Here is a 26,835-nt window from a genome sequence, read left to right as displayed (position 1 = left end):
CTGAATGAGATGCTAGAGTACTATTTACTATTTAAGTATGTCAGGTTGAACAATAAATTTCCTGGACAGCTGAGAACTTTCCTTCTAAAAAGCTCAGTTGTCTAGTAGCCCAGCATTTAGTATAGCACTAAATTGACAGACTTTGCAGCAGGGCTTTCAGGCTTGACATTCAGCCCATGCAGTGACAGTGAAAATCTCTGTGAGCAGGCTGGAGAGGATCCCCTCTGGACCACCCTCCTGCCACGGCTGCTGTCTGTCATGCCCTGCAAGGCAACAGACAGACTAGTGCTTGCAGATCCTTGAGTCAAGCCTCCAGCACAAGGAGTTACTCAAAAAAGCTTTATTCATTCCAGGGATTTCCTGTAAAACCTTCCAAAGCACAGTGCCTAGCAGTCATGTTGGATTAGGAGAACAGTGCCTTCCATCCACATGAGGAAATGTCTCTATCATCACCAATAAAGCAACTGCTGCCATGTTTCACCAGTGACCCAATAAAGGTTTACAGTTAAGAAATCAGCAGTTCTTGGTCCTGTACTTGTTTTCATTTCTTTATATTTAAAGTTGTGCCAGTCTAGCTGCAGCAAGTCCATTTTAAATTCATTAAGATTGCGTGAGTTCATAATGAAGCCATATGGGCACCACACAATCCTGTAATGATGCTGTTTGTAGGAATGGAGCTTTCAGTCACACAAAGTCAGAGAGAAGAGATTTTACAGTAAAAAAAAGTATGCTTCAGTCATACTGTTTCCAAATGATCTATACTTCCCTCTAATTATCCAAGAGAAGTGAACCAAACGCTGATGGCATTCAAGAGGGCAAACAGAAGTGCTTGTCAACTGAAAAACAGGGATTTGTCAACTCTGCAACTTGCAGTTTAAGAAGATGTTCTGTATTTTATCAAGGTTTCCGATATGCTTGTACTATTCTCTTGCAATAACAAAATGCAGCTGAGAAGTTCAAGAGTGGTTTTAAAAACAAATAAATCTTTTTCATCACATAAGTCAGTATTATTTACTAACCACCAAGAAGATGCGAAAGAGTGGTGTAACAGAACTGCTGTTCAGTTTGCTGCACAGAACACTCAGTCCACACATAGAACTGAAACTGCTTTAGGATTAATTGTATCAATAATGATACCAAATTACAAGTCTTAGGAGTTACAATTAAAATAAACCCCTACAGGCAGCATTCTTGAGTCCAAGGCAAATGTTCCAAATAAGGCAAAAACACAAAAAGGCTTAGGAATGTCTGAATTCCACAGAACTGCACATGTATATTACTGAACATTTTTTACACATTAACCATATGTTTTGAGAGCACTGTAAGTGTTGGGAAGCACAAAATTTTAGCTGAGTGAAAAAGCTGAGCCACAGAATCCTGCTCTCATAGAGTGAAAGGACTCTGGTGAGGTTTTTAATATTTTAAAAACAAACACAGTGTAAGCACTTAACAGTAGTCTACAGAAACTAAATTTTCTTTATTCCCGCTATTGGTATTTAAGTATTAACATAAAATTGAATTCTTTCAACAGCTCTCCGTACATATTGAGGAAAAATATCCTATGAAGGTTATATGTATTAAACAATAAAGAGAACCCCCCATGTAGTAAGGATGGTATCTTACTGCATATCTCCTGTACCAGGAAGCAATCACAATCTGGCACTTTTTCATTAACAGGAAGCGAGTACGGCACTTCCAACCTCGGTAAATCTTTTCAATAAGAGTAGCCAAGTCCTCCAAACGCTGCTTCCTCAGGTCTTCTAGTTTGAAGAGCTGGGTGTGCAGGTTTTTAGGGTTTTGTTTGACATTGGAAGAAAAACAGCAGGAGAGAAGAGACAAGGAAAAAAACTCATAAGCACAGCTCTTACAAGAGACATCTCTTCTTTACTGAAGTCCCCCCCTCAGTTGTTTTATTCATCTCCAGAGCTACAGGCAGGCACACCAAGAAGATTCATGGCAGATACAATATCACAAAGTCAATGCTCAAAAATTATAGTGAATTAAGGCTGACAGCTATTGTAGACTCTTGATTCACATTGATTTTAATGGGTCTAACATTAAAATGCGCTCTTTTTTATGCTACATTCATAGCAATATATCAAAGCACTGCATGTAGAAAAATCTGTAGGAAGCAGGTAGTGAATGATGCTGTCCTGAGGAGAGAGGGCTTGATTTTGCAGAAGGCATTTTTCACTTACTGTTCTTGGGTTGCGGATGAATATCTTTGATCTACCGAACGAAAATTCCTCTTCAGGGATTCCCAATTCATTAAACAGCACCTCTACTCCAGCCCTAAGAAGGAGTAAATGAGCTTAACAAACACGACCCCAAGCTCTAAAACGTCTTAGTTTACATATTCACAGCTTAATTTATGGAAAGTACGTGAAAGCATATTTTAAACTTTTAAATAGTGCTTGACATAAGAAGATTGAAAACCTAACTCATTTACTCGGTGGTCTATTCAGCTAAAGGCAAGAATAATCACTGTAAAGATTCAGAATAATTTGATGAAAAAAAAAAAAAGGAAATTTTATTTTACAGCATCAGCAATGGCCTATTTTCCCCCTTACATCTATAATTATGTTACTTAACGGAAGAAAGGAAAAAGGAAGCGCTCACACTAATGTCAAAATGTGAAACAATGACTGATGAGTTTGACAAATGCCAGCCTTCCATTCTCATCAAATGCATGTTATGAACATCAACAGAAAAGAGGAAAGTGGAACTGTGCAGATCTTTGTGATGATTATTGCCATGCTATTGTTACCAATGCGGCACTGTCACCATTATCTTGATGACCTAGAGATGTAAAATGTAGCTAAAAGATGTTAATCAATTATGAAAGATAACTAAATCATGCTTTTGGTGGCCCTATATAAAAAGAAATAATAGAAGCTTATTTGCCCATCCCAGACATTATTTGCAAAAATACACGTGAATACTATGCAATTCACAAGTATATATTTAATATAATTGATTTGCAAGAGGCATTATCTCATAATCGTTCCTCAATCATTATGAAAAGTTATTCCTGAAAGGGCAGAGGCTGATTGTATAGCTGTCTTCAGCAAAATGAGTGTTCTTGCACTTTGAAAGTTGGTTATTAAAAATAAGTGCCCTCCTGATCATTCCAGACCTCTCAGTTATTTTGAATCCACTACGGTATCTCTCTTACATTCTTTCCTTCAAACCCAAATCAGTAAGGCCTGCACTGTATTCCTTTCGCAACATACACACAACAATTAAATACTCGAGACATGTGGAAGGTGGGAATTTCACTCAGGACAAGTAGGAATATTGCTGCTGGCCTACCTGGCTGGTCCTCTCCAGTGGGGCCAGGTCTGCTTGCAGAGCATTTTGTACCTCTCCAGGCAGGGCTCGTAGAGCTGCCGGAAGGCGTAGCCCGCCCTGCGGACCCGCACGTTCTCCAGCAGCCCGAGGTACCGGATCTGGTGGCACACCAGGGCTTCGTTGAAAATGTGTGCAGCCTTTTTGTCATTGGGCTTGATGCACCTGCAAAGGAAAACCAAAAGGGACATCTCTTTGTGCTGTACACACCAACAACCATTATGGTGAGTTTAAACCACACATTTTAATAGTTTATCCTTGGGTATCAAGATTTATTTTTCTTTCTTATCACCTCATCAAACAAATTCGCCAAATCTTTAGCACTGGGGAATTTACCTGATGTAGTTTGGATTTTTCGTCTGGAGATTTTTCATCAGGGTAGCAACTGAAGCCTTGAACTGTGACCCTGCTGTTGGTGGTCTCTTCAGATTGATCTTAGCAGGGTTTCCTTCTGGGAACAATGCTTTGATAAGGGAGTGGTTGGCCTTCCACATGGCCTGGGAGAGGTCACGGTACAGAAGATCATTATTTTTGTCAACAAATCCTTCTACCTGGTACATAACCTGAACAACAGAAAAGAGTCTCATTAGCACAGGTTTTGAACTACAACGCAGACCAGTTCAAAACTGACCCAAGAAACTGATTTCTCCTTTTTACACACTGTCCAAAAGAAACAAAAAATATTTCAGCTTTCATATTAAATCTGACATTTGGACAAATTCTTGTTGGATAAAATGTCTGTGAACATGCTACCTAAGAAATATGCATTTTCTCATACTGCCAACAGTTCCCTGCGTCAATCAATTCTGGTTTCTGAAGTGGAAGAAACCCTTTTTTCCATGATAACTCTGACACACCACCACCTGCCGAGACTCCAAAACAATCTTTTTTTCTTTTTCCTCTGACAAGGTTTTTCTCCATCTCTTTTGAACCAAAACAACAACAAAAATACCCTTTCCTTACAAAGTACTGAAGTGCTTACATTATTTGCACAACTAAAACGAGATCTGGAATATCACCTCTTGCTATCACAGTGCAAGCAGCAAGCTGTGCAGCCCCCAGGGGACTGTTATTTTAAAGGATTTTTACCAGGAAAGCAGTCCAATAACAACAAGCATGAGTACAAAGCTCTGACCCACAGCTGGGCACCCAGGAGGCAGCCAGAGGAACTTCATGCAGATCTCAGACTGCTACCGGCTTCTTTAATTTTTGAGGGAAATTAGGAATTTCAAATAGGAAACGTATTTGATTAATTGTGACAAGTCATCTGGCTGGTAATACAGATTCTTTCTCAGATCCATGATTTTGCAGTTCTGCATAGGTATGTACTATGTACACAGAATACTGAATGAAAATAGTGCTGACACATATTTTACACAACAGCAAGTTACTGGGAACTCGGACAGCATTTTACTTTGGAGAACACATTTCTGGTGCTGACAAGTGCAGTAAATGTCACTATTGAAAAAAAAAAAACAAACAAAAAAAACCCAGAACTACTGTTCACATTAAATTACTTATATTTCTTAAAAGGAGGGTCAAACTTTTGTTGACCGGTGAGAAGATCAAAATGTTCTCAGCTGAGGATGGAAAAACAACATTCCTCCCAAAATAGGAGGAATTCACTCTGCTGGGTAAGTGAATGCCTATAACAATCAAAGACCCTCACTGCCTGCTAAGACACAATCTGTGCACAGTCCTTCTCAAAGTACTGGGGTATTTTCAATTCCCCAATTCAATTCTTAGATTTTTTGACAACCAAAGAAATACCTAGGTATTAACTCCTGACAGATTATATGCAGTTACCAACTCTTCTTGGCAGCTAACATTAATGAATGGCTGCCTGAAAGACTGAAAGTCTGGTATTTCCAGGACTATTTTGAATGAGAAAATTATTGAGCTATTCAAAATTGTAAGATTGAAAAAATTTCAAAAAACATTAAGCAGTCCTAGAGAAATGAAACACTTTCCAAATATTCTTTACTGTGTGACATTATCATTTCAACAGATTCAGACAAGAGGTATAATTTCAACCCTACATTTACTTCCAATTTTTTAAAAATAAGTTGTCTTCAGTCTACAAATTAAATTATTTTTATTTTCATTAATAAAAAGGCATCATGGATTACACACTGAAAGCTGTCAGACTTGTATTTATTCATACTGCTTATGTTGTAAAATGCAAATATGTTTGCAAGCCCTCTGTATAGTTTTCTCTTCCATCTGTTTAAACACAGAGAATCAAAATCAGTTCCTTCAAATGTACACAAGCTGCATTTTTGCAAGAATGTGACTAAGAGCTGCAGCTACTTCAGTGACAAGGAGCATGTTTTCCAAAATAAGTTGCCAACAAACGTGCGTGAATTTTTGTCACTGTGAGCAATGATTTATTTCCAGAGACCTAATGCAGCACCAAAATACATGGGGCACGTTTCTCCTTTGATGAAAGGAGAACTGCTTTGATTTCAGCCAGAGCAGCAGGACTTTGTACAACGGCATGAAGTGACAGACAGGACACAGGGGTAGGGGCTTCAGACTGACAGAGGGCAGGTTTAGGTTTGATAGCAGGAAGAAATTTGTCCCTGTGAGGGTGCTGAGGCCCTGGCACAGGCTGCCCACAGCAGCTGTGGCTGTCCCATCCCTGGAAGTGTTCAAGACCAGGCTGGATGGGGCTCTAGTGAAAGGTGTCCTTGCCCATGGCAGGGGTTTGGGAACTAGCTGATATTTAAGTTTCCTTTCAACCAAAACCATTCCAAGATCTCTTGAAGCCTTCCAGCCCGAATCACAGGTTTTAGGCTTAAGACAGAAAAGATAATACAGGTCTGGATCTTTTAATCAGCTCCAGCAGCCCCCCACACCACGTGCTCCCTCCAGCAGGTACCTTGCCAGCGTAATGCTGAATCCTGAAGCAGCTGTGAGGCAGGGAGGTGTCGTTGAGGAACCGGGAGCACTTGCTCAGCCTGCTCTCAAAGTGCTGGTGAGTGGCACAGACCTGGTTCAGTTTTTCTAAAAAGGTGTCATCAGTAACAGTTCCTGGTCTCAGGCATTCTTCATCCAGCATGGCCAGGATTCCAGTTTGGTTCTGAGGTTTCAAAACAAGAGCTTTAGTACTTGTTTCCATCACAGCACAAAGAGAAGACCATTCACCTGTTTGACTTCTGCTACCCAGAAAGACATCCTTTGAGCCACCTCAAAGTCTGGCTCTTTCTACCTCATGACCATTTCCAAATGAGTTCTAGCACTTGCATTTTTCAAAGACTTTTTATAAGATCTGAATCCCAAAATTCACATTGAAACTTTGTGTCATTTACTCAGACAGTAACAACTCCAACTCAACTGAAAGTATCCAGTTTATGGTACACCCCCCGTATTTTATGTTAATGGTTAAAAACTGTTCTTTTCTGATTGTTAAGGAATTTTATCTTTCTTGCATTGGAAGTCTCCTCAGTATACACAAATACATTGAGTACCTCAAACATTCAGTAACATGTAATTAGTTTTATAGTTTCCATATGAAAAGAAATGTTAATTACAATCCTGCTATTGAAAACAAACCTAAATGTAAATATTTAAGAGTTGTTTGATTTGGGGTTATTTGTGTTGGTACTGCTGAATACTTCTACAAAAGTAACATAGCTTATTAAAAAAAACCCTTTTTAGCAAAATGAACTTCTACTAGACAAAGATGAATAATACAATGAATGGCATGTTTCACAAAATTTAGTGCATTTAGCTATAACATACAGATGTTACAGCTAAATTAAATCCATGCATTAAAAATTATCCAGAGAGATTCTTGAATACAACTTACATTTTCTATTAGGTCACAAATGACAGCATTGTTGAAATACTCGATATGAGTCCACTCAATGCCCTAAAAGAAAATATAAATAAATGTATGAACAGAAAAACAATGGAAGGAGCTTTTCCTCTAGGCAATTAAAATGATATTCTGGTTATCCATGGTACTACTTTCATATTTAATTCTTCAAGCTTACCAACAATTCATTTATTAAGGAGAAAAAAATTGCAATCATACACTCCTAACATTATCTGGGCAAAATGAGTGTCCTTGAGCGGCTGCCAAAGCTGCTCTCCATTCCTTTCCCCCACCCATGTCAGCTTCCCATGCACTCCCTGGCGCCAGGCCAGGCTCCTCCCGTGCTGCCCACGCTCCCACTGGCCAGAAGAAAAATCAGCCCATGTCACTGCAAGCTCCTGAGATCAAAATTTCTAAGTTCTTCGTTGTTGGGATTTTTTTTAATTTGATTTTTTTTTAATAGGAGGAAGAAAGAGGGCTAAATTTAGATAAGGCCATTTGAAAAATCCAGAGTGTGATTGTTGTTCAGATGTTCACACTATCTCCCTTTTTTTTTGTTGTTTTTCAAACATCAGCGATAAAATTTCCAGGATGAGATGCCAATGCATCACGAGGTAGCACTGGTAGGGCAAAGGACTGAAAGAAGGAAAATACTAATTTCATTCTTAATTTGCACTCTGTGGTACATCTTACAGTTTACTTTTCTCAGAGTATTTGAAATATCATTCAAGAACCAAATTGCAGTAATGACAGTTCACCACTGAATGCAGAATTAAAAAGAGATGCCAAAATTTCATGTTATCCTCAGGATCATAAGGCAGGAACTTTACGTAATTTAAAAAAATGTTTATACAGCAAAATGGTACCATCCAGTTTGAGTACAGACAGTGTGTGCCAGTTTTTACAGCTGGCAGCTGGTATTTTGTCTGAGAGCTGTGTATCATGTGGAGCACTGCTAAAACCTATTAAAACTTTAGCTTGATGTTCACTCACAGAATAACATCAAACACCAGAGGTTGGGCTCCACAGGACATCTCAAATTTATCCTCACACGGCTCCCTTCAATACATATCTGAAAGAACGCTAGAACCAAAACTCCCTTTGCAGTTTCTTTCATGTTGTGTGCTATTATTTTAGCCACCAAACTCCCTTTGAGGAAGGACTGGCTGTGGCTGTTCTTGGGGTGCATCCCAGACATTGCTGTATAAGCCAAAACACAGGCTGCAGGGTAATGGTACTAATACCAGAAAGTGATACTAGTGTTCTAATAAATCAATTAGCCCTTGCTCAGAACTGCCAGTCATTGTTGCCAATGGATGAGTCAGTCAGAGCTGGGTCTGGATTTTACCTGGACAACCCATAATGTGAAACAAATGCCAAACCAACATTTTTTGGTTAATGTAACTACCACACAGCTCCACAAGACTTGCTCCATGTCAGTCCTGTGGTCAAAAAGTACCTCTGTTGCCTGAAAAATGGTTCCAGCCTGCATGCTTGTGTATCTTTACAGGGACAATGGGAGGAGGTTAAGGAAAGATCCATTCAAGCATTACCTCTCGGATGTATTCCTCCTGCTCTTCTTTGAGGGTAAGTTCAATGAAGATCTGCTGCAACTTCTCATTACAGTAGTTGATAATGAATTGCTCAAAGCTGTTGTCCTGTCAGATGAAACATGTTTGAGTTTGCTTTGTGTAAACAGCCTTGAACGCAGCTGGAGTGAGTTACTGCAGCAGCTGCAGGTCAACAAGCCGCTGTATTAACTACTCCTTCCAGTTCTGTGATGTGATGGTTGGAGTAATATGTGATTGAGATCACGATTAGTTTAGAAATTTTAGACCAAATCCTTCCCTGAAGCTTTGTCCATTGGGAGGGACAAAAACCTCTGTAGGTTTTATCCATGATGCCTCCACACTGATTCCTTTTAACAAGTCTTAAGGACACCTGTGGTGTCACGGAATAAACAACCAAAGTTTTGCCTGCACTAATCTATCCCCATATGTAAAATGTAGTTTCCTGCGGGGTCTGATAAATAAAATCATGACAGTAGCATTAGCTCTTTCCCACTCAGCAGCCAATAAAGCATCCTATTTCCCTATAGAGCAAGGCTCAAGCTGCATTTCCAGTTGCAGCTGAGCCTTGGTTAAGAGATTATTGGCTCCAGAGGTCAGCCTATCCCCTCCTTGCCAACAAACTGCCCCTTGAAATGATGGGAAACAAAAGAGCTTCATTGACTAAAATTCCTCTAGCAGGATAATTCATCTAAAACTGGGTTAGGGAGCAAGCAGATGTGTGACCCTTTGCAGAAGGGACCAGGGAGTGGAGCAGACCCCAGCAGAAGGGGTGGGCACAGGAAGGAGGCTGGGTGACTGCCCCATCACAGGCTGTGACGTGACACTGCCTTTTTAAACTACCCAATAATCTGTTCTACAATACCTGTGAAGCTTAAATTATGCTGACAGAATTTTTATCACTGAAGGCAAGTGCAATCATTTGAATGTTTGAATTAAGGATCTGGTTGCTAAATGAGATTAAAAAAACACACAAGCAGATTAGAAAATACTGAGGTAGCGGAGATTACATTTATCATTTTAGTTTTAAATTAAGCAAAATCATAGCTGATCACCAAAATTCCTCAGCCACAAATGCTGCCCCTCTCACCAACTGCAATTATCACTCAGAGATTGCAAAACTTGCATAGCTCTAGATAAGAGAGTTAAAATTTGGCATGCAGCAAAATCAGCACTGCAAACAAGGCATACTTACTGCATTCTGTTGAAAAAGAAATTACATAAACTGCAGTCAGTATTTATTCCACTTCCATAACAATACAGAATATATCTATTAGCATTTATTCAGCATACCAAGTAGATCAATCTTTGTACCACTGAAAATGCAAAGTACTACATAAATGTTATGCGTCACATCTTCGTAGGTGAGTCTAACTTTAGGTACTGTCTAAATATTATCAAATAAACCAAGAGGCTGAGACACATCAGAGCCTAACACAGAGCAGCATTCTTGCATTGGCCTGTCTCTAAATCACCAGATAATTTTTGCTTTTAAAAGCCATATTTATAACCTTGGGGATACAGATCTCTGCAACAGAAGAGGAGAATGTGGGTGGGAATAGAGAATACTGGAGGAAGAATGAGTATAAGTTTACTTGACACATTCAGATAAGGCCATCACTTCACATATATTGAGCATGAAGTAAAAGGACCCCAACTGTCACATCAGCCAGACAAAGAAAAAGGGTAAAACATATTCTGCATCCCCTGCCAGGCATGTGCCACCCAACTCAGAGAGACTGCTTCTCCAAAAGACCAGGTTATTCTTATTAAAAGAGCTTCAGGACTATCCACTCACAAATTATACAGGCTTGGTCATCAAAAGAGGATGGAAACTGCACAGAAAATCCAGCTAAACCATCTAAGTGAAAGGTCATTAATAATACATTAAAGTAATTGCTAGATGTTTTCCTGATTTGCTGTATATCTGTGATATTTATGGCTTGCCAAAAAAAGAGGCAAACCAAAATCCACAGAGTTCTCCACAAATCGCTCACTTTGAGCTATGAAATTCTATTTGACACTGCCAAGCCACTGAAAATTGCTATTCCAGGAAAAAAGTTATTGAAGAGCAACAGCAATGTTGTTCTTTATGAATAACACCGAGCAAAAGGCCAAGACAGTTAATTATGGCAAAGAAAATGAGAAAAAAGGCTTGAAATTACTGAAAATCTCAAAACACTTAACTCTGAGCAGACCAGAAGACATTTGGTAAATTAAATACACTTCAGAAAAGGTTTTTAAAAAAACTTGTATTAAAAAAAAACCCAATTAGAATGTTTATCCCTAAGCAATTCTAAGGAAGGCAACAGAGGTGGTGCATTTATTCTCCCTTAATGAATATCTCTGTTTTTTAATTATGTGAGGGCTCCACAAAGCATATACCAACATTCACAGATGAGTTGTCTCCCCCAATATTTTAATGGAGGTCTTATAGGAATGAATTCAACAGAATTAGAAGGGATCTAAAGGACTTCTGACTTTTCTATTTTTTTTAGGGGGGCAGTAAAGAATAACCTACATCACAAAACCCACTCAGGAGACAGGGGGTTGAGGGACCCAGCCATCTGAGACTACTTGCTCCTTAAGCTGACCCACTTGTACTAAGTGACAGAAAGGGGTCTGACCAACACAGAAGCAGAGCAGTCACACCCAAAATTTGAGGAAGAGCTATCAAATATTCTTAAGAAATTTTAAAGGGGGCGGAGGGGGGAGAAATTAACACCATATATTCCCAAGGTGTCAGCTTCTCCTCCAGGCCGTAATTCTGCTACTTTTAATGTCGAGGGCATCACTTCAATCCCTGCATTTTAATAGAAGCTTTATAAACTATGCCTTTGAAAGCACTGTGGAATACAAAATAAAACCTTCAGGGAATGTAAAACCACACAGTCTCTCAAATTAAATAAAGGTGCCGGGAAAACAGAATGTCACCTGAGATAGGCTTAAAGTCATGTTGAATTTATAGATACAGCTCAACCAACCCCCCTCAGCTTATCCTCTGAATCTTTTATCAGATGCAACACTAAATTTATAGGAGTAGAAAAATTCACTGAAATCAAAGCCTACTTCACCACAGTTCTCACTTGTCAAATAATGGTGTCTTGCTCATACAGCTTCATTCTTTATCAACCTTCATGGTTGCTATTTCATGAATAGCAAGGTTTGAACTCTAAAAATATTCTTCTCCATGCAAAAATTAAGTGATCATATAAACTAGCTATAAAGTTCTATCTGAGAGCCACAGATATTACATACAGGTCCTTGAAAGTCCTACAGAAAATATTCTTTTGTCCTTAATATTTTACCTAACTTCTTCGAAAGATTCCACTCGTGTACCGTGGAATCACCTGAAAAAAACATATATGGTTTGTTGCTGACTTTATACATTTTTATACCAGTAAAATACCAATGTGAAACAGACAAAAATATTTCTGTTTTAAAAAAAAGGTCTAAAAATCTCTTATTAGTCTCGGGCAGAAATATCTCCATTAGATTTATGAACAGAAAATATTTAAAACAGGGTATTTTCCTATCAACATTAGATGCTTTCTAACCGTGTCTCCCCACACAGAATTCAATTTCACTTTTGAGTACCCAGTTCCCAACAATTTCCAAAGATGATGAGGCAACTAAGAAACCTGCTTAAAACTGAAAACCGGGTACGTTTCCATTAGGCAGGAATAAATTCTTAATTTCCGCCTGCCTAATAAAGTCTAAGTGTTCCAATTTTTGTGTTCTCTCCACTGTTTTCCCCAAATTAAGCAGATGATGTTGATCTAAACCTATGGACTCAGGAATATCACACCCCAGTGTCACACCTTTGTAGGTGTTTCTCAATGTCTCCTCCTCCTCCTTAATCTTTCATCACACCATTCCTGTTCAGAAGCAATTCAAAAATTTACACATTTCTCAGTCTGCAATCACACTGACAAAAAGGTGTCCAGCAACATTTTTTCAAATACACTATGTGAGCACATACATCTAAAATAATACATGAGATGTATTTAAAGGAAAATTAGCTTTTAGAAGAAAATCCTAAATATTTCGAGTCATGAGACTGTTGAAATCAGTAAGACTGATGTCATTAAAATGAACTTTTACATCAATGTGAGAAGGAAAAAAGACATCCAGAGACTGATACTTCTCCTCTATCACAAATAGCCCCAGAAAGTAAGGGCTTTTTTTAAAATATCAACACAGCTCCAGGCATCAGAAGTCTCTGACTGCCTCCTAACATAAGCAGGTGACCCCAAGTAGTTCCATCAGGCCCCTAGAGAAAAAGCCAGATGGCAAAAGTAACGATGATAAAAGACCAACATACTCGCTTCACTGAGATGAATGGTGGAATGAAGAGTGAAATCAACCAGCAAATTCAATTTACATGCTACTGTGATGTCTGGGGATAGGGGGTTTATGTATGACCACACAAGCATACAAGTTTATGAGATGAAACTAAGGAATATAAATGCTAGGAAGTAAAGATCAGCAACATTGGAAAATTGCATTTAAAGAAAAAGAAAAAACATACTATTTTAATCTCAGAGCAATGACCCAGTTATAATGTGCCTCAGGTATAATAATTTTTCAAAATTTTTTACAAATTTAGTTAAGGCATGTTATCAATATTTATCCCTTTCTTTTCTGTTTACATATACAAACATTTGAGCAATTAAGCTTACTTCCTGAAAACTAGTCTGCTCTGGGCTTTTGTGTAAATATCTCTATAGGCAAAGAACCAGAGAGGCACAACTTTTAATTATAAATATTCCACTATATGCAATCAAGCCATGTTTCAGTGTACCTCATGGAAGCAAGAAAGATCTGTGCCGAAGCTTTGGGGATTATCCATTTCCATATTTGTGTAGCTCAACCAACCTCAGCCCTGTTTGTGTGCCAGGCAGAACACCAGGCACTCTGAAATCCATCTTGCTCCCAGCTGTGCTGTCCAGGCACACAGGTCTGAACTAAATTTGGACTTAAAAGGGTGAGAAACTACAGTGAATCCAGTGCAGGTGTGATTCCTGGGAAAACCCAGGTGCCATCACTTCAAACTCAACCTGATAAACTACAGTCCTGGAACAACAGGAATTACAAACAGGCAAGAAGGTACTGCATAATCAGAACCACTCCTCTGCTAAGACAGAAATAGCTGCTGTAGGGCAAAGCATTATTCTCACAACCTGAAGCAGAACATTTGTGTATTTTTGCTCCAGCATTTCAAGCATTTCCTCTGTTGCAAACAGCCAGCCAATGGGATTTACTTCATGAAACTGCATGTTGCAAAATAAGCCTCTCTAAATACTTAAATTATAATACAATTAATTAAATGGTGGTTAACTTTCTGGGATGCACCTCTGCTTTAAGCATCCCATCACTTAAGGAAATTATTGCTTTAACAGTATTTTAAAATGCCCCTGGCACCTAGGAGTCCAACCAAGGGTCCCTCTCTGTAAAGCTCCTCTCTCACATAACACTTGCCAGCAGAGGTAGTTGATCAATTATAGATTAAAAATTCAATTTTCCTCTTTCCCACTAGCCTGGGGTTTGCCAGAAGAAGCAGAGGGCTGGGTACACACATTTTGGCACTGCTGCTTGCCAGTAGATGATAAACTTCTGGGCATCAGCCAAGGGTTGAACAGTTTTGAAAAGGAAATCTGTTGCAAGGTAGACAGCCTAGAAAAAGCAGCTGGAAATTTTGGTCTGGAGATTAGGGCAACTAACAAAACAGATATCCATGGATGAGTTAAAGCCAAAGTCAGGACACGAAGAAAGGGTTCTCCGATTATTTAAAAGAGAGAGAAGATAAAATAAGATGCTGATAAGTCAATTTTCCCCTTAGAATTTTTTTTCTAGTACATCATCCTGCTAGCAAATAACTAGACCCTTCTCCTGTAAAATAATCCTTCAGGGTGTGGGGGGAAGACCCTGATCCAGGAGCAATCTCTCAGAGGTCAGTGTCCTCTGAAACTGTAATGTCCTTCATGTAATCAACAGAATAAAAAAAGGCAAAGCAACCAGTCAGCAACTGGACCAGCTGTTGTACAGGTTTATGATGAAGGTGGAGATATCTCCCCTATTTTTTCATGCCTTGAACACCTCAGAAAGACATTTTCAATTACTGCTCTTTATTTGGTTACCTCCCTCTAAAAACAGACAATTAACACAACTGTGCACTTGTTAATATGAAGAAAATGCATTCTTATATTTCTAACACATTCCCTCAGCAGAGATAGTGTCATTTTATCACTGTCCAGATGACGGCTTACACAGTACATGCAGCAGGACCGAGCTTCTTTCTGTCACCTCAAAGGACTTCTATGCACAACAAACAAGCTAACTGCCTTAAATAAAAAGAAGTGCTATCAAAATGCATCACAGACTATGAGAAATGGACCTGATTTTACTGCTGGGTGGCTTGTTCGGCCTGTTTACTGGAGATAATTTTATTTACTGGTGGGTTTTACACAGAATGTGGTGAATTCTGCCATGTCTTGGCATGTTCTTGTGTACAAGAACTTGCGTACATTGTTCTGGTGGAACAAAAGGAGTTGGTCAGATGCTGTCCCCAAAGACAAGGCAGTCGCATCACCTCTGGCCAACCAAATGGAACCAGTCCCTCTCTGCAGCTCTATCGCTGGTGCATCCCAGTTTCTTGTCAGGCTAAAATACATGGAACAAACTGCTCCACCAAAGGACTGAGCAGAAAGTACTCACACTCTCACACTGTCTTCTCAAGGCCTGGCAAATTTCAACAATAAGCTTTGTTTGGCAGTGTTAACTTCCATAAAACTGCACTCCAAATCATTACCTTCATCATATGGACCAGCTGCAGAGTGGCGCCTGAATATTCAGAATAAAGCCTTTAAGTCAACTAGCACAGACAGGCACTTCTATCTCTGAAGGTCTGGGCAGGATGAAATACTCGCACTCGCTCCATTACATTCATTTCTACATACCCTGCTTCTTGTCTCCACAGAAAATGTACACAACAGGAAACTCAACACCCAAAGCAAAATGGAGAGAGCCTTCTGCTCATCTCTGCTGAGTCCTGCCAGGACTCCATCATCTGCCTCCTGCAGCCTCCACCGCTTGATCACAAACCCCGCCCTTCCAGGACCCCGCCCCAACATCCTGCAGAGATGCAGAAACGGCTTTCTGCCCAAAAATACACAACCAAACATGGAATAAAACAGGAACAGCCCCAAACCTACCCCAGGAAGCCTGGAATCCAGCTGGTTCTAAAACTCCTGGTGCCACCAGCCATCATCCCTACCCCATCTCAAATGACAGTCTAGACTGCACGCTGACTACGCACGCAGCCGCTCAAAAATGTGGATAAACATACTTGGAGCAATTAGTGTCAGGCTTCAGGCCACTGCCTAAACTCCAGCAGCACAGTTACACAACCAGCCCAGCCCTCCAGCCTGCATTTCCACGCTAATCCTAGTCCCTAAATCCTTGCCTACAGATAATTCACACAGAGCCACCCAAAATTTCAGCGTTTCGCTTTGCAAACATCCAGTCCCAGCATTTGGCTTACCACAAAAGGCATGGCAGGATTCAAAAATAAACACAGCTTCACAGCACCTATTTTGTGGATCGCATAGCCAAGCTTGCTTCTGACATCTGCTAAACCCACAGAGGCTGAGGATTATTGATAGATTTAAATTCCCTAATCTGAATTTTTAGACAGCCAAGTCCTTATATCTACTTTCTTGGATGGCTTTTGTGTTTGTCTGAAAAACGGGGTTTGTGTTTGATAAATATACTAGCAAAACCAAAATCCCAAAGAGTATATGCCAGCAGTGTCAATACTCCAGTTATCTTTTCTCTGTTCATTTCCAAGAAACCTCCAGTTACCCTTGTAAATTAACTTCAGCATAAATTGCAGGAACCACAGTGAACAGTAAATAAATTAATCTTTGTAAAATAAATGAAAAAAATCTCATTTAGAAACTTCAATTTACATATAATAGAACAAGACTGCTATTGTCATCAAGCAGGTGAAGTATAGGATCTTTCAGAATGATAAATCTGTATTTCTTTATTCACTCTTCTTACACAAGGAACTGTAGGATGACCCAAAGAATCATCCTGAACAGAAAAAAAGCCTAAAAAATATTGTGCCTTGCCCATTAGGAAACAAAACAAAAACCTCAAAAATGAAGGGAAAAAATTTAAAATGTAAAAATCACCCTTCAGTAAACATACTCCTTGCTGCTTATTCCAATGGTATTGAGCTTCCTGTGTAAATATTTTGCATGTATTTAAAACACTCCTGCTACACCTCCTGTGGGTTTTGATACATTCTGTCTCCAGGGTAAAAGGCCACCTCAGGTCAAAGACCACGCACTAATGATAAACTTACCTGACTCCAGAGTAGAAACATGATTAATGTAGGCCTTTCTACCCTCAGCACATCAAACAGCTTGCACATTTGAAAGGCACAAATTCAGAGATGAAGCCTTTCAAGTGCATCTTTGCCAACAAGAATTCTTTGTAGAGCTGACATTAGTTCTAACTTTTAGGAGCAGATGTGAAAATCAAAATATGACTTAAGAATTAGGTTCAAGAGGGTACTGCACATTTTTAGTCATAGGTTTTAACTGTTTTATGATCAGATGGGTATGTTACTGTCATTAGCTACACCTCAGCCAATATTTTTAATGTTTGGCTATCATGTTTACAAATACACCACACAGCAAAACACTCCAAATTCCACTGTATTTGTTATGCTATAAGTCTTAAGACATTATTAATTTTTCCTTGACTTACGTGGCTGAGTAGTGCCAAAATTTTATCAATTAGTTGCTTTAATATAATCAAATTTAAACAAGAATTCAATGATTTCTGTGATGCTGAACCAAGCTGCTTGGCTGCTGTTCTCACCATAGGTCTTAACTCATGAGAGAGAGTCACACCTTGTATGAATGTACTGATGAAGTCAGTCAAGTCACAAGGACAAAACCTTCCCCACCTTTTCCAGGAACAATCAACACTCGGCATTTAAAGGAGTGAACAATAGCTACCCTATAAAATATTGGGTGATTATTGTTTGCTCCTTTATAAAGTCATTTTTATAACTTTATTTTAGAACTTTTGAGGTTGCAGCTTTTGAAAAAGTTACTCTGTAAATTCAGTATGCCAGGTAAGTGAAAAGAGCTCTGGGGTTTTTTTCATTTTTCTCCTGCACTCAGCCACTTACTTATGACCTTCTAAGAGGCTGAATGTAGAAAAGATGAAAATTACACAAAATTACACACGAGAAACAGCCTTGTCTCTGGAACACCATCCCACAAACACAAATCCTCCAGCTGGCTCATGTGCTGGCGCAAGCTTCTGTCTCCCACCTCCCTGTGCATGTCTAACCCAACCAAACACAGGGGAGCTAGAAAAACACAAGTTTGTCCTGCCTTGAGGATGCCAGCAGCACCATTCCAGTGCCAGCTTCCTAAAAGCTACTGCAAGAACCAGCTCTCGAGAGATTTGACACCAAGATCCCCGTGCAGTCACCTGAAATATCTCATGATATTTTCATAAATATGCTCCTGTGTTTAATGCAAACACAACCTCACTCAGCAAGCCCTCAGGGCAGCTCTCAGCTTTCCTCTTCCTCTTCACAGGGGTACTCTGATCTGCACACAGTTGGACGTTTTGCTTCTGAAATGAAACTTACACCACCCTCACATGAACAATTACTCTTTTCTGGATTATTCCCATTTTCCACACAGCTTCTAAGAGGGATGTAGGGAAGTGGGTCAGGATTGCGTATTTTCTACTGAATTTTTTTCTCTTCACATGAGTTTCTAGTTTAAACATATACAGATTCCAACTAAGATCTATAAATCTCTTAACAAAAACTGTCAGAACAAGATTTATGAAAATGCCCTGTCCCTGGCACTCTTTAACCCAATTAAAAACTCCTCATTGATTGTTTTGTTTCAAAATACCACCAGTCTAAAATACTGTTGTAAACAAACAGCAGTAAGCCACAGATCTTTAGCTAGGAATAGGTACAGAGTATTTATCTAAGTGGATTGAGATGAAATGCAATATAAGTCCTTGTTCAATTTTGACAGGAAAAAAATGTATAGTTTTGGTTGGATGGTTGGGTTTTTTTCCCCTCTCAAGATACACAGCTTGTTCAAAGACATCCACAAAATGCCTCAGGGCAGAAATGACAGTGCCAGAGTTTCTCCTGTGCTCAGAATGTATGTCACAACAAAATATATTTAGTTTATCCATCATAAATATTTATTTGTGTAAAAACATAAGTTTAACTTCCATATTTTTTGTTCAATTGCCAGACATGTTAAGACATCTCTCTTTGGCTTACTTTTTTAGTGTTTTTTTTTCTTTTTGTTTTTTTGTCAGTCATGACACATTTGAGTCAAATTACATATATTCTGATTATGAATTCATGAAGAACTCTGTTAAGCTTCAATAACAGCTCTCTCACTAAATGGTTACCATTGTAAATGTCTTACCTCAAAAATTTCAAAGCCATAGATGTCCAGCACCCCCATTACCTTCTTTCTCACTTTTGTTTGTGCCTTAAACAAAATTAAACATTGAATCAGTCATCTGTACATGGCATACATGAACACAAGAAAATGAATGTATCTCATAAGTTGGCTGTCAAATACTGTAAAACTAAAATGTTAACTATGGTTTCCCAAAATACACTAAATGTGACTATTTTCATAAGCCTCAGAACAGAGCAAAGAGCAATTTGTTGAGCTGTGATATGGTTATTTGTGTGCAACAGTGTACAGCCAGGAGAAATGAAATTTGCAAACACAGTTTTATTGTCCACTTTAATTTAAAGGATTTCTATTGATTTTTTTTTTTTTTTTTACAAGCACAATGCAACAATACCTTAATGCTCTCATTGATCCTGGTAACAAGCCAGGAGAACAGTCGACTGTATAAATTCTTAGCCAGAGCATCACGGGCATAATAAGCCTAAAGAGAAAAAAAGGAAGAAAAATGTTATAAATGCTGGGCTAAGCCAAACACTTTCCTGCTGCTGACATGTCCTGAAGGTGCTATGAACTGAGTGAAACCAGCACAAGGAGCATTGGCTCTGCTTAAGTGGGCATAGGAGTCGTGTCCCCTGGCTGGCTGGACCAGCAGCCACAACCAGGGCACTCCAGCCCCCTTCCTGCTCTTCCAGCTGCTCACTGAGGGCTCACATCCCCCATCCTAATCCTAGGCAAAGGGACTGGAGCAGCTGCAGCTGGAGAAGCCACATTCCTGCTAGCCTGAGCTGATGAGACACAGGTGGCAGCCACCCTGGCTCTGCAGCATTATGGGGAGATGAATTCACACTGGCAGCAAAGGTTTTCCAGCAGCCTGGGGCATACAGCTCACATAGAATTACAGCAGTTGCCCCAAATGAAAACAGTCTGCCACAACACTTGAAACATGTGCTTTGTGCAGGACTGCTTGTGTTCTCATTCTTTGCAACATTTGCCCATCCCTCCTCTTTTGGAGGCAATTCACACAAAAAAACCCAAAGCATCCAGTATCTCTTAACATTGAGAAGCCACTGAAGAAAAAATACACTTCTGCTTGTGATTTATTCAGTGCAGCCTTCTAGTTGTAGTTTTTATTGGGGTAGTTATGATTTAATCATGCAGAATAAAATTGCCTTTTAAAATGGTTCTTGCCTTTTAAATCAGGACCTCTTTTTACCTGAGCCACATTTAGTGTTGTTGAAACTTTCTCTTGTTTGGCCTCAACCGTCCGGAAGCTGAAAGCTCTCTCCAACACAGACTGGTCTATACCTGTCAACTCACAGATCTCCTTGAGTTCTAGCAAGAAAAAGCAAAGTGTAAATACAATGAAGCCTTCCTCATTATTGCTTTTCCTTCCCCAAAACTACCAGCGTTTAAGAAGCGTTGTATTTTCCCAATATGCTCCTCAACAGAAATATTCCCCATTCACACTCTTTCCCCACCATCGTTGTCAAGCAAAGTTTTAAAAAATATGCACGGTGCAAGGAAACAGAGCTACTGGTTTTGACAGCACTTCCTATTCACTTATTTTTGAGAAGAAACTTTCCCTCCATTTATAGCAGACTACTTTTCATAATGAAAAACTTTCAGATGAAAATGAACTTTCAAAATACATCAGCTGCAAAAATATCACCGAATGAATCTGATGCTAAAGGCTGAGATACAGCAAAAGAACAAAAATCCTCCACTGCAGAAAAAACAAGCAGCTACATAAAGGCACAGAACCATTTAACATTTTAGAACAAAGTGCTAATAAAATGAGAAAAAGAGGAGAAAATAATAATTTCAGGAATTTCAAACAGAATGATTGAAATGGCACAGAACACAGCCCATGGTTGCCTGAGGGTGAGCTCTGGAAACAATCTAATTTAATTCATATATATAAGGATATTGTATGTCTGCAGAAACAACAAAATTAATAATGACTTCAGACAAATTACTGACTTTACTCTCATCACTAATCTCATCTTACCATTTTTATCTTTGATTTTACTTTCATCTAGGCCATTTGCACGAGATTCAGGCTTAAATTCGATATTTCCCAATTTCAGAACGGCTGCCACCACTTCAAAAACCGACTGTGTTTCATGATCCATAAACCCAACAATCTGCATTGCATTCTGCAAAGGGGACAAATAAAATTATGACATAAAAGCATCCAGATTTAAACAGATCATACTTGAAAAATTCACTGTTTATCTGCATTAATTACAAATGATTTATGAACATTTCTGCTACTAAAAGTACATGGTATAATTCTTATGCTGAGATAAGTAAGGTTTTTAATACACAGGAGGTGTGAAAATGGAGCTGGCATTCGGTCCAGTCCACTTCTAGGGCTCATTCAGTATTTGGGTTTCTGAAACACTGTCCTTTTTTTAGCCATTTAATTTAGTTTATAACCCAACCCAATTTTTCCCAGTCAAATGAACAGGTACTCCTGTCTTCTCAGACCAGCCACTTTTAGAATCCAGATTTGCATACACTGGGTAACAAGGTCCTGTATCCATCTTGTCCCTGAGTACAGCCAAGTAAAAAAAAAAAAGACAGCAAATCCTCTTGAGAATCATCACAGTCCTCTTTTTCTTTCTACTTGGTCAGCATCACCTGGTCCCTGAGGCTCAGTCATTGTTGTGCTAAGCCACTACAAAATACAACTTTTCCCAGGATCTGACCAAGGCATCTGGGCTTTTTTTCCCTTTCTTTTGTTTTCTTTTTGATTTGGGGGAGTTTTGTTTGGGGTTGTTTTTTTGTTTGGTTGGTTGGTTTTTTGTGTGGTTTGTTTGTTTGTTTGTTTGTTTTGTTTTGTTTTTTGTTTTGGTTTTTTTGTGGGGGTTTTTTGGGGTTTTTTTGTTTTTGTTTTGTTTTGCTTTGCTTTGGTTGTTTTTGGGTTTTTTTTTAAGTCCTTTTTGTATTCCCATAAGAATACTCTAGAAACCTGACCCTATTTCCTAGTTGTGTCCATGTTTCCCCCGTGCAAAACGCTCTATCCCGGCATGAAGAGTGCCAGCACTCAGAAAAGGTGGCCCTCCCAGCCCAGCCTTGCATGAACAGACAGACCAAGGGCCATAAGAACCCTGTACTGGTGTGCAGTGCACAGCCAGCCCCTGCGCCTTCTTACCCTGACTGTTCTGAAGTTTGAAGCATCATCCACTCCATTCACTCTGGCAGAATCAAGGCCCAGGTAGTTGTATCTGCTGAAGTCCCTCTCCAGCTTGAGTTTGCCTAATAAATCAAATAAAAATATCATTAGTAATAGCATTCTTGTTAGTAGCAATTTTATCCCAGAATCAGCATTCTCAGGAATAGGCTGTTATTATTGGATTTTCCTCAAGGATCTTTTAATTATTAGCCTTCTGAATAAGAACAGCTTTTCAATTTTGTTTGTAATACATTGCTAAGCCAATTGTGACTCAGGTATCTGGATAATATCAAAGCATATGCGGACTTCAGGTATTACCAGTGATACTACCACCAATAATGCAAAAAATGAATCAATGTCACATTTCCCATAAAAGATGATGTGCATGGAATAGCACATTAAATATAAAGAAAGCTCAAATCTGAACATGGCACAAGGGCAACACTTACAGAGAAACTCTTCTGATGCACCAGACAGGATCTGATAGAAAATGTGGAAGTTTCTTTCACCCCGTGGCTGCTTAACAACACGAGACTTCTCTAGCAGATCTAAACAAACAAAAATCTCACAGGTCAGGGACAGACTGCTGGAGCAAAACTCCTTAAAATTTATAATATAACCCTCCATCATTCTCTACTTCATTGCTTTATATCACCATCAGCAAACCAGAAGAAACTATGAACCTTATAATAGTATATCATGTATGTGAAATATTTCTTTGAGCTAGGGACAGTGCTCTGGTAAAGGCTGCAGTCTATGAGCTACAAAGAGAATTCAGGTCAGAGAGGCAACATGCTCAAAAGATGTTAACTGATTTACAGTACCACCACAAAATGAAGATTTGGTGAGGATGACTCTATCGGTGAAAGTTTGAAGAGAGGCAAAACATTACCAGGCAAAGCACACAAAGGATCGGTAAATGAAAAGGAAAGACCAAATAAAGAAAGCATTTAAACAGAATAATCTTGCAGCACTTTGTGATCCTCAGGTGTATCACACTATGAAATAATTCCCACTGAGGCTGACAGAAGCTCCATCCTGATATACTTAAAGTGAAATGGAAAAGCAGCACTTTGAAAAGCATCACTGCACTGATGGAGTGGCTTGACGGGAAGACTGCTCTCAGTGACAGACACGTTTCTAAGCCCTGCCCACGAGGGCAGGAATCCAGGCAGGCAGCATAAGCAGACTGACTTGTAACACCTTGCAATCACTTCAGACTCAGCATCACATTTACCACAGAGGTGCCAATTCACAGGTTGCTCAGCCTGCACTGTCCTGGGAGGCTGTGGTTCACAGCACTCCAGGACAAGGAAGAGGAATGCAGTAAGAGAACGTCTGGACAGATATTAGTATGACCTGCTGGATTTGTACAAAACTTATGTTTTTTTCACTAGTATAACTACATTTTTCCAGAGAGCAAACACATAATTCCCACGTGTTTCTCTAAAGCTACATATATTCAGTGACATGGAAACAGAGACAGTCAATGCCTCATTCCAAGCACACAGCCAAAGAGTTCCCCCTGCACCTACCATGGCACACCCCCACATCTCTCTGTGACTGGGGGTTAAGCACTCTCTGAGCCTGTGCAAGCAGAAAACTCCCAAAGGGAACTGTCACTCTTCAGAACATCCACAAAGTGAGATAAGGTTTCACAAAGGTAAGACACAGGAAACACCAAGTCACAATATGGGGTTGTTAAACACTTCCCCTTGCTGGAATACCTGAGGTGTATTCTACTACATCTTTTCTCAGATTCCAATTCCTGCTGAAAAGGAGCCTGTTCAGTCTCAGCAGTCTGGGAAGTCAGGGGTAGTTCAGTATTATTAATCCTCTGACTGGCTAATAGTAGCACAAGTTTCAAGTATTCACAGGCTGAGAGAGGCTGATCACCCATTCAAGTGTTAATTCTTGGGCTGGGAAAAGCAAGGTGAGCAACAGGCAGTTCAGAGCTGTGCTGGCTGTGAAGGTTCTCCAGGCAAGTGTTGGAACAGATCACAGCCAAATTTAATCTCAAAAAAATAAACAACTTCAGCTCCCACAGTGGCTACACACACTTCAGGAAATGGCTGTATTCTCAAAGGATATCGAAGCAATGTGGTTTGGCTTATTTGGGTTTAAAAATATTCTGCCTATAAATTTACTCAAATGCTGTCATAAAAGAAGCCAGCTACCCATCCTGGCAAAATATTGTATGTAAGCCTTCTAATTGCATGCATGCTTTCAGCAGATTAAAAAAACAGATTCCTGAATGTATGTAAAACTAGTTATGTTTAGGAGGATAATTGGTTTTTTTCAGCAGTTTATCTTATTTATATATTTTTAGAAGCAACAAAGTTAACCAATTCACAAGCAGTTTTCAAAAGCCCTAACATCCCAGATTCTGTCAGCCTTCATAATTGAGGAAAAAAGCAGTAACTGTCAAAAAATCAGATATTTTCCTTAACAAAGCAGCTGCTGCCAATTCTTTTTCAAATATGTGTTCACTGGGTTTTTTTTCCTTTTCTTTCTGTTCACAAGCAGACTGAAATCAGACTTGTAGGACAGATCCAGACCATCTGCCCACTTCTTCAGAAAACTTCTTCCCTCTGTTTGCCCTAATTAGCATTTTAATAAATCGACCACGTATCTTTTACTTAAAGCGACCACTGCACTAGCAGTAACTTTTGTGTGAACTGCCACCAGACTGCCAGTTCTGTGCCTCAAACACTCCAAAGAGGAAAGACAAAGCTGTACCTCAGATTGCTGCACATGGAGATTCTGTCGACAGCGGAATGTGTGGACAGATGGTGCTCATCTATGTGAAGAGCCACAGAACCAAACCCCCCCCAAACTCTCTCTACATTACATTTTGTTACATGGTCTATGTGAATTATGTAGAGGGGCTATACAGAATTATCAGGAGAGCACATATAGAACTACATATGGTGTGTTTATGGATTAGGTAACATTTCTGCATTATCTAACAGTGCTTCTGCTTCAACAGGAATGTTTAACTTGTTGCCTGTACCAAAGCAACAGGAAAAATCAAATTGCCTTGGAAAAGTTCAACTTTGGAAACATTTCTGTCTGAATACCCATCCATTCAGATGACTCAAAATCCAGCCACAGGCCTCAGGTTCTCAAGATTTTTTTTTATTATTATTATTCTTAGATATCACTGTTTAAATGCAAGAGATCTGTGTAAACACCTTGCTAAACAATTTCATTTAACATAAAAGAAAGAAAAAGATTCTGAAGACTTCTGCAAGCTCTAATGCACAACTTTGCACAATTTTTTTTTTTGTTACTTGACCCATGAACTCGAGTGATGCAGAAAAATGTAGGATATTTGTATCTCTCTAAACATACTAGAAATCAAATCAACATTCAAGAAAGAAGTAAGTAAACAGTAAAACCAAAAAATGACACTACCTTGGTACATTCTAAATCATCCAGGAGAAGTTTATCTTAGTCATAGTGTCTTCAAATGGCCATGACCAAGGAGTCTTTTACCTGCTCAGCCAAAATTACAGAACATGTTCTGGCCACAGCAGCTTATTTCTACAGCCACATTACATTTTCTCTTTTCCTACCTTGATTATCTAGCTGTTATCAATAAAAGTCACTGATTAAAAAGTTTCTCATTAACTTTTCCCTATTATTCCCACCAAGTTCATAGTAATGTTCCCTTGGATAAACTGATCCGTAATTGTGTCAGTGAAAAACTACTAAATGGGCAGTATGTGCATTGTCAATGACTGCATCATTTTAAGTGTTAAATCCTCGTTGCTCAAGTGATGAATGATGTTTAAAAATGAGCTAATCAAAATGTTTAATATAGTTTGTAGTTTGTTTTCTCAAACTCTTCCTAGTTTAGGTGGCAAACATGCTAAGAGGAACACCAAGGGAGATGTTGCAACAAGTGGAGATTTAAAACAAAAACAAAAAGGAAATCAACAAGAACGGATATCTCTTCCCATAATCTCTAATTGTCCAGTTTGTGCAATATTTCCCTAAGCAAAGGAGCTTTCCAACAGCAGCTACATAACTCAGGCTCTAGATTTCTAAGTAAGTGGGTAATTACTTCTGACATTTAAAATGAACAAACAAGTTGTAAAAAAGAGTAAGTTGCAAAATTATCACTTCACTAGCTTTAAAAAAAAGTTGTTGCCTTGTACAAACATCATCGATTTCTTTCAGGCTGTTGTTGGAAAAGATGGCAAAACATGGCCCTTTCTTAATCTCTTGTTATTTGGACTCTAAAGACATTTTGCTGGTTAAAAATGGCTTTTCCAGATCAGGCATTGCATATCCTTTACTTCCCAACCTGCACCAGTGTTGTCTCCTAGTTAATCATTAAATCACTGAGAGGCTTAGGCAGATTAGGAAAGATCATCTAATAATAAAATCCAGGTATTTTTCAGCAGGAAATTCCAGGTGAAACATGAA

General features: G+C 39.1%; 1 protein-coding gene across 4 annotated transcripts in view; it reads right to left on the bottom strand.

Moving 5' to 3' along the window:
- Nucleotides 1-26,835, bottom strand: part of MYO1B (myosin IB) — a 184,672-nt gene that overhangs the window by 19,219 nt on the left and 138,618 nt on the right. For all 4 annotated transcript variants that reach the window (XM_083865155.1, XM_083865157.1, XM_083865154.1 and 1 more), the window contains exons 8-20: nucleotides 22,851-22,949; nucleotides 22,381-22,484; nucleotides 21,232-21,379; nucleotides 20,437-20,555; nucleotides 19,618-19,704; nucleotides 19,227-19,292; nucleotides 8,722-8,826; nucleotides 7,160-7,222; nucleotides 6,230-6,430; nucleotides 3,685-3,911; nucleotides 3,313-3,513; nucleotides 2,199-2,292; nucleotides 1,624-1,773 (exon numbers count right to left, since the gene is read on the bottom strand). In XM_083865155.1, coding sequence (XP_083721281.1) covers nucleotides 1,624-1,773; nucleotides 2,199-2,292; nucleotides 3,313-3,513; nucleotides 3,685-3,911; nucleotides 6,230-6,430; nucleotides 7,160-7,222; nucleotides 8,722-8,826; nucleotides 19,227-19,292; nucleotides 19,618-19,704; nucleotides 20,437-20,555; nucleotides 21,232-21,379; nucleotides 22,381-22,484; nucleotides 22,851-22,949 — 1,664 coding nt within the window. The remainder of the gene's footprint in view (nucleotides 1-1,623; nucleotides 1,774-2,198; nucleotides 2,293-3,312; nucleotides 3,514-3,684; nucleotides 3,912-6,229; nucleotides 6,431-7,159; nucleotides 7,223-8,721; nucleotides 8,827-19,226; nucleotides 19,293-19,617; nucleotides 19,705-20,436; nucleotides 20,556-21,231; nucleotides 21,380-22,380; nucleotides 22,485-22,850; nucleotides 22,950-26,835) is intronic.

This window comes from Zosterops lateralis (genome assembly GCF_965231275.1).
Source record: "Zosterops lateralis genome assembly, chromosome: 7".
NCBI lineage: Eukaryota > Metazoa > Chordata > Aves > Passeriformes > Zosteropidae > Zosterops > Zosterops lateralis.
Note: the sequence above shows the minus strand (reverse complement) of the source record. Positions and strands in the feature narration are given on the sequence as shown.